General features: G+C 29.0%; 1 protein-coding gene across 1 annotated transcript; it reads right to left on the minus strand.

Moving 5' to 3' along the window:
- Positions 1–2374: 2374 nt before the first annotated feature.
- Positions 2375–9063, minus strand: LOC131931808 (uncharacterized). Its single transcript, XM_059288660.1, has 3 exons — positions 7856–9063; positions 4642–5907; positions 2375–4141 (listed from the first exon to the last, which is right to left on the minus strand). Exons 1-3 carry the CDS (start codon positions 9061–9063, stop codon positions 4069–4071), a joined length of 2547 nt encoding a protein of 848 aa, XP_059144643.1. The 3' UTR covers positions 2375–4068.

Raw genomic sequence — 9063 nt, forward strand, 5'->3', positions numbered from 1 at the left:
TTGGGGAGACATTCCATTAAAAACATAAAACAATATTGGTAATCTTTTTTTTACAAATTCCACAGCCATGTGTGTATAGTTTACCAAAATGGGGAACAGTGGATCACTAAGAGGTGTCATTGAAATTTTGATGTTGAGAAATAGGTCATGTTCAGAAGGAATCAACACACATTAGAATTTTATATATCCAATGGAAATACTTAGTTTTCCTTATTTTTGTATTTTAGCATGCTTTAACACGTTTCTTCTTCAAACCAGGGGCGGAACTACAGTGCCGCCAGACCCCGCAATGCGGGGGGGGGGGGGGGGGGGCCCACGCCATTTAGGGGCCCACGGCCGACCATAAAAAATTTGTTATAGTTAAAAAAAAAATTCTTGCATTTTTGACTTAATGTTTGTTTTGTAAAAAAGATTACCGTAGCTGCGGTTGGATTAACTTTATTCTATAGACACCACCCCTTGGTCATTTTTCCTTCGTTTTTAAACCACTGTGAAAGCCGAGTCCTCTTTCTCCTCCAATCAAACTTATCAAAGATAAGCAAACGTTCAAACCACTTCCATGACTTATTTCCCTTTTTTAAATAGTCAAATAGTGATGTTCATAAGCCTCTTTTTAATAGATTTGTACTAAACAAATTAAAAAGCAATTACTTCTCTTTATTATTATTTGTTTATAAATTACTAACTAAAGAATGACACTGTATAAAAAGAAAATGTATTTAATTTTTATAAAATTAATAAAAAAAAAAACATAAAAATAAACATGACACGAGACACCATTATTTACAGAAAGCTTTCATGTTTTATATTCTTTTGACCTATAAGATGTTAGAGGTTTTACGGCAGACATAATATAAAGCTAATTTTCACAAAACAGACTAATTCACTTATGCACATGGCATGATGTTGTAATTTGTTTTAATTTAAAAAAACGTATTTTTCAAAACACGAACAGGTCAGCAATGAGTATCCTATGTTCGTATTTTGTGTTTGAGTAAATATATATATATATATATTATATATATATATATATATATATATATATATATATATATATATATATATATATACTTATATCGGCCTATATATTTATATGGGGGGGGCCTAAAAATTTTTTCTGCGGGGCGGCCCCTTTTTTCTAGTTCCGCCACTGCTTCAAACATCCACCTTTGTTAATACACATTTACGACATCAGCACTATAGATATTTACATTAATTTCTAATTACAATTTTTTCCGACAGTATTTCTTTTCTTCAAAATAATAAGCATTACCGTTTTTAATCACAAGAGCAGTACATTAATACAAATGCTACTTAAGTTAGGATTCCTTTTATTTCATACCAGTGTTTCTTCTTCACTCTTAACTATATGTTGCAGAATTCAAACAGTAAGTCCAACCTCGTGGTTGAACTGGAGTGGGGACTCCAGATCACACTAGTATTTTTTTTCCAATTTTTTTCTTAACTTCATTTATTGCTAAACTTTTAAGTTTAAAGCTTTAATAGGTGTAATAAAAATACTGTTCATAATGAGAGTTGAGAGTAAAATGTTGCCCTAATAGTGGAAGAATAATGTCTCAGATTACCACTTGATGTTATTTTATGCTCTGAAATTTTGATCCTGGACATTTTTAATATTATATCATAAAAGTATTTTCTTCTAATAGTAATCAACCAAATGCCAGGCATAAAAAAAAGCAGCTGTTATAATCTAATGTGTAAAATGTCCTATACTATTTTTAAGTTTCTTACAACAAAGGTAGATTTGCTAAACCGGTTTTTTGAAGAAACATGCAGACAGTATGCTTCTAAGATTTACCTTAATTTCTTTTAATAGGCCTTTTTTTATACTAACAAATCACACCACGTTCAAAGAAACAAGATAATTACATTGATATTATTAGTTTAGACATAAAAATCTAATTATTTAAAGACATTTCAACCTAATACATTAAATAAAGATGAAATTAACAAATATCATGTGGAACTGCTACTTAATGTTTGTATAATTTTCCTAAAACAATAACTGGAAAAATAATATCGTATTGATAATCCATAATGAATTAATAGTATTTATAAATTGCTTTTATTATCTATATTAAACATGCAAAATGAGAGAGGTCCATTTATTCTTTTTATACAATGTTTTTAAAGTATATCTTTTTATAAAATTTTTGATAATATACAAATAGACTAATATACCAATAGACTAATTAAGGAAAGAATATGACCCGTTTTTTAAAGTTAATAAATTTCAGAGATTCAAAAATAAAATAGTTGAAAAAAAAAAATGAGAAGATTGCCATTTAGCCAGCAAAAAAGCATGAACACTTAAAATACAACAAAGAATACAATGTATGTTCCATTTAGCCAGCAAAAAAGCATGAAAGCAGAATAAAAATACAACAAAGAATACAATGTATGTATACATACACTTGTATGAATCAGCCAATATCCAGATGATTAATATATAATAGTTTACATAGGAAGGTAAAAGTGAATTTAACTTTCAGTACTTGCAGCAATTGATCAGATGAAGTACAATTCACCTGTATTCATCACCTTGGCATTTGAAGAATTGTGTGGTTAGCTCTTTATACAGTGGACTTTATTTTCCCTAAAAAGGTCAGATACCCATCAGAGCTGATAAACTCAAGGAACAACATAAGGGATGTCCGGGATGTTTTATATGTTTACATTATTATCTATTAAAATTCTCTCACTAACTAATCATCTCAGTTAAATTTTTAAAAAGACTCCATGTAGATATGGTTGTAATTACATTACATTGTAATCAAAGGTCATTATAAGATTTATTGCACATAGAAAAAAAGCTTTGATATACTTACAATGATTCTGTTTAAAATTATTTTACAACATCAAAATACATTTTTGAACACATCATACTGAATTGTAGATAAAAATGTAATGGTTAGAGTTTGAAAAAAAAGTAAGAATGGACAGATAATATTGCAGAGCCTGTTTATGTATCAGGATTAACTTTATTGTTTTGGGGTTCTGTCTGATTATTAAGCAGATGTTATTTTCCGAAAACCACTATGACTAGTAAAAATCCATAAAATAAAAATTAAATGAGATAAAATACTTTAATAGCGTATTGGATTCAAAATTTTAAAAATATTTTATAAACATTTGGTTATTTATTAAGCCTCTCAAGATCTTTTAACATTTTCATCGTGCTTCAAACAAAAATCAAACTAACCTTAGAAACATTCTTACGGGCCTGCTAAATAGTCTATTGAGAAATAAGGATACCAAATTGGTATATTATTTTTCATGATTTTTCATATAATAAAATAGGTAATAGATCATTTATAAAAATAAATACTAATTAAAAACCCAACCCCTGAATTCAAGAGAAAATGTAAATAGATTTAAACTACATGACATTAATAATTTTATTGTCAAAAGCAAAATACACTGTAATTTATTCTAACTTTTAATGCTTTCCTGAAATAAAATAGTAATTTTATTCAATTTTATATATAGGTGATCATTTTAAAAAGAAAATGTACAAAAAATATGTTGAGTTTTGACATTTAAAAAAAGCACTTTTTCAGAATTACTGTGAATTGCTGTAAATTAATGTGATTTTTATATTTGGCTCAAAATGTTTAATAATTTTATTAAATAGTAACATGTTTTTAATTTAAAATGTGTGTTACTACAACACTCACCAATTTCTTTTCACTGTAAGTAAAAATGGTAGCAATAACATATCATTGACAACAGTCTTTGTTACAAATAATACATATTGTCATCTACCTAAAATTTTTATTTCACTATTAGATATGCCTGTTTTAAGTTTTCATTTCCTCCAATTTCTCATTATGTCCGTAACAGTTCCTAGATCTAACCACAATGATAGTTTATTTTGAAATGAGATTCAACATGTGTCAGTTAATCTTTATTCTTTATCTGTTTCACAGACTGAAAAACACTGTTATTTCTATGGCATGTGTTCATAACAACTTCTTCAAACCTATGTTCAACTTCTTTTACTGTCCAGGATTTGATTCCATTTGATTTAGTTACCAATAATGGGTTTTACTGCATGGAGGGTAGGGCATCCTTCAAAAGCTTAGAAATATCATTAACTACTTCATCAGGCAGAGATATTCTGTAATATAAATGCAATATATATATATATATATATATATATATATATATATATATATATATATATATATATATATATATATATATATATATATATATATTTAGCGAAAGAGAGAGAGAGAGAGTGAAAGAGAGAGAGTGTGTGTGTGTGAGAGAGAATGAGATATAGTGTATTGCATATTATCTGCATCTAAGTATGTACATGATTGTATTTTAAATCTGTATAGACTTGCTATATTAAATAAAACAAAAAAGACCTCAACATTTCAATAAACGAATTATCAAAATATAATGTGCTGGAAATAATTTACTGTTTTTGAAAAAATTTCTCTTAATTTCTGTGCTCTGTTAATTACATTTAAAAAATTTATAATGAATGTTTTATAGAAAAAAATACACTGCTTCCGACTTCATGTTTTTAAAAGTTAATTTTGTTTGCTACAAATTACCCACATTCCCCTTACATACAGAATCATGAAACAATTTTAAAAAAAAATTTACCTTAAAGTTTCATTCATAGTTCCATCAAGGTAAATCATCCATGATGAGCTCCTGTTACATGAAAATTTTTCTTCATTTTTGAATGCATTTGAGTGTGGCATGACATATATTTTGTCAAATTGCAATTCTCCATTGACATCAAGTTTTAGACATTCTCTAGGAACAACAAAGACAGGCCCACCAGAACATCCAGGGCATGTTGGAGTGTTGTACATAAACGTGTAATGACCTGTTCCTGTGTCTGTTGATATGACTTCACCAATTGTTACTTGCTTTGACATGCCATGGGGGTGGCCAATGTGAATGCAGAGATCATTTTGTTCATCTTTAAATAAACTTTCCACAGCTTCAATAGATGATATCATTAAAGGGTTTCTTTCTTGAAGATTTTTAAGTACCATATTTGTATAACTTTTTTCCATGTTATTAAGATCCACCCATAGTGCATCAACCAGAAACTCTGATTTTATTATGTTATCAGGCTTTATTTTTGCTTTTAAAATCCTACTAATTAAATAACTAGGATCATGTTTTATTAAAGGATGGTGAGCATCAATATTTGTTAATTCCATTGTTTGGTTTAATAATTTGTCAGAAATATAAAACCTATTTATTTTACTAAACACTTTATCTAATGTTTTAATGTTTTTATATTGAGAACTTGGTTTCTTGATCTCTGTGCACTTCTCTGTTTGCTTAAAGCTTTTTAAATCAAAAAGTTGTTTAATTTCAGCTGCCAACATCATGTCATTTGTCTTACAAACCACTTCAGAAAAATTATATTTATTATCTGAACGTAACAATTCTACACAGCTTGCATACTTGATATCACAATCCCCATGTTTGCAGTAGGAAAATTCAACAGTTGCATTATTTACATGTTCCTCTATAGAGATCAGATGTTTTGGTATTACAATAGTAAAATATAAATCATCACCTGGTTGATCATCCAGATTTTCAATCTCTACTATTCTAAACAACATTCCACATGCTGCAACTTCATTAGGAGTTCCACTGAAAACAGCAACCCTCACTGTTAATTTACCTAATATTTCTATAATATTTAAAAGTATGCATACTTTGGCAAACAGATTAAAGTCTGAATGTTTAGATTCATAATGGTGAATTTCAGTGAACTTATGTAGGTTTCTAAATGACCAAAGTTCTTCATCTAGGTTTTGAAATTTCCAAAGTTCTTCGGCCCACTCACGAAACACAGTACCAGGTAGCAAGTTGTCTATTTGGCTGTGTTGGTTGCTGTTTAACCTTGAAAATCACAAGAGGTAAAATGAATATTTTAAATGTAAAAAAAAACCAAAACACACAACATACATCCTTGTCTGAACCACTTTTAAAATTATTGTTATGTGCCTATTTAATTTTTAAACTGGAAATGTAAAGTGCTATTGTAGTAATTAGTATAGTGATTCACAAATAAGTAATGGTTGGAATATTTATTGAAATCAATACTTATTTTTCCAACAGTTCATAAACTAAAGACCATTTTGAAATTGTGTAATGGTTCAAGCAATAACAAGCTGTATTTCAATCACTAAATAATATAATTTTGCATTATAATTTACAAGTAGAGATAAAATCAACACATAAGTTAAAAAGTTTGGCTATGAAATATCTGTAAGATGATCCTCTAAGTATTAATCTGCATGCCTGACCTATCAGAGAATCTTCTAATAAAAAAGAATACACTTTAAAATTTGTAGCTAAGCCGTAAATTTTTTTTGACAGTCTTCACCGTTTTACTCCTCAGTCCTTCATCACATCCGGAGTATAGAGGACTTATTTTAATAAGGCAAAAATTATAAATACAAATATATAAACATTTTGGCGTTCAATGCGTTATCGAGTCGTAAAAACTGGACTTTGCAATTATGTCCGTTGTCTGTGTGTGTGTAAACACGATAACTGGAGTACCGTTACACCTAGGTTGATGAAATTTCATATATAAGTATTGTATCAAAATCGTAGATCCATATCAACTTTTAAGCGATTTCTGATAACCGGAAGTGGTACCTTTTCTACTTTGAATTTTTAAAAAGCCTATAACTTGTGTACTATTTCAGATAGATAAATGAAATTTCACATGTAAGTAAAAGATCTAATTCTCTACCTTCTGTCAAATTTTGAGTAATTTCCGTTGATTGAAAGTACTAATTTATGCTATTTCCGATTTCTCAAAAAACAAATGTAAATTTATAAAGTACTAATAATATTCTGCATTATTATGCACGTTTTATTTGATGTTCATGGGTGTGCAATTCTTTTTTCTACGAGATTTTATTCTATTTTAAAAAGTTTAAGTATTTAAAATGGATTAAAATTCATGTCTATATCCCGTGTTCCCATCCCGTTTTTTTATAAACGAATATTCGAGAAAGTTTAGGGGAGATCGCTCCTGGTTTATTATTTTTAAGACCACGTCATTGTTTACAAACTGTGGGAAATATTTTGAACAATAACAACAATAAATCTAAATTTCACATTTATTCTTTAGTTTATATGTAGGTGTACTAGTGTAAGGCATAAAATTTAGAGAAATAATTTTAATATTTATGCCAGTTTTCACTCTCTTGTATATGAAATATATAGGAAATAAAGTAATTGTGCAAAAAATCAAGAATTTTACAAATCTTGACATAACATTTTACACTTTCCTTAGTCAGAAAAACTTAGTTTTGCACTTTTGTTTGTATGTCTGTGAATACGGCAATTTTAGTACAGTTTCAGCTGTCAATAATATTTTAAATATGTAGTTATCTATCAGCTTTCCTGGTAAAAAGTAAGTTATATTCATGCTACTTCCGATTTCTCAAAAGCAAAAAACTTGAGTAACATTTAAGTGGAAGAAATTTCATAAATAGCTATTATGCTGTATCTGTAGGTTTCTATCAAATTTTTGAATGATTTCAGACAGTGGTAAGTGGTAATTTACATAGTCCCGTGGTGTTTCATTTAAGTAAAATAATTTTCATATATGCAAATAACAGGTTATACTTGGAATATTTTCAATTTTTGAGTTACCTCCAATATCCTGAATGGATGTTCTTAACAATAACAGATAACAATCTGATCAGAAAGATAATGGTGGTGCTTCAATAATCTCACCAAGACTACAGGACAGATGTATAGCATTCATGTGTGGGATGGAGTAGTATATAAATAGAATAGATACATTTATTAGATAAATGAAAAATACCTTAAAGTGTTGTTCATAGAACTGTCAAAATAATCTCTCCAACTAAAAAAGTTTGCAACTTCTCTGTGTGTTTTAGAGGGTGGCAGAAAAAATATTTTGTCCAATTGAATTTCTCCATCATCACTGAGTTCCAAACATTCTCTAGGAATAATAAACACAGGACCACCACAACATGTCAGAGTGTTGTTCATATATATATATGGACCTATGAATGATTCTGTTGACATAAGTTTACCAGTTACTTGTTTTGACTTGTCATATGGGTAGCAAATATGAATGTACAGATTGGTCATTTTGCATTTAAATAAATTTTCTACTAATGTAATAACAGTTTTTCTCTCCTGAGAGTTTTTAAAAACTTTGTCTAATAATTCTATTTTAGTAGTAACATTTCTTGTACATATTCCATTTCTCTGACAAAAAAGCATCACCTCAAACAAAAACATATTCAAATGCAATTGTCCTATGATTCTAAAATCAAATTTTACAGGATGTGTAAAAGAGTCTAGTAATTGTTCTTTAGGATGAAACTGATTTATGTGCCACAATGCTTTATTTACCTCCTTAAAGGTATTTAAATCAGATTGATTTTGACTGATGGGGTTGTTGAGTTTTTTACCTTCAATAAAAATGTTCAACAAGTTATCTCTATGTGCTAGCTTGAACTTGTTGAAGTCAAGCAGGTTCTTTATTTTAACTGCTAACATTTTATTGGTTGCCATACACAACACTTCAGAAAAATCCCCTTCATTATTTGATTCTAAAACTTTAATACCCCTGGCACTATATGAATCACAACGGTTATCTCCCTCATTAAAAAATTCAACAGTTGCACTTTTTGCTTCAGTGTCATTAGAGATCACATGCTTGGCTGTTATGATGACAAAAAATAAACAACGATCTCTTCCATAGTCTAAGTTCTCAATCTCTACTAATCTAAATAACATTCCACTTGCATTAAGTTTGATACGTTGTTTACTGAAAGCACTTATTCTCACTGTCAAATTACCCAAAATCTCAATGACCTTAAATGCTGTACTTTCCTTTCCAAGAAAAAATTTAAAGGGAATGAAATTTAAATGTTGATCATTTTTCCCACAATGTTTCATGTCCTTATGTAGGTTGTATCCTCTCCTCTGTGCTTCATCTCCTTCTTCCACAAACTCGGGTTCAGTTACCCATTTGTCCATGTTGTTATAGGGATCCAT

Source organism: Physella acuta, unplaced genomic scaffold, assembly GCF_028476545.2.
Source record: "Physella acuta isolate Inbredline_101_S28 unplaced genomic scaffold, ASM2847654v3 ptg002036l, whole genome shotgun sequence".
Classification (NCBI taxonomy): Eukaryota; Metazoa; Mollusca; class Gastropoda; family Physidae; genus Physella; species Physella acuta.

What these genes read in the sequence shown, in the direction of transcription:
- LOC131931808 (XM_059288660.1), bottom strand. Translation starts at nt 9,063, where the DNA reads ATGGATCCCTATAACAACATGGACAAATGGGTAACTGAACCCGAGTTT. An exon ending in TCTATGAACAACACTTTAAG is followed by an intron (nt 5,908 to 7,855) that starts GTATTTTTCATT and finishes GTGATTTTCAAG; the next exon opens with GTTAAACAGCAACCAACACA. An exon ending in ACTATGAATGAAACTTTAAG is followed by an intron (nt 4,142 to 4,641) that starts GTAAATTTTTTT and finishes TTTATATTACAG; the next exon opens with AATATCTCTGCCTGATGAAG.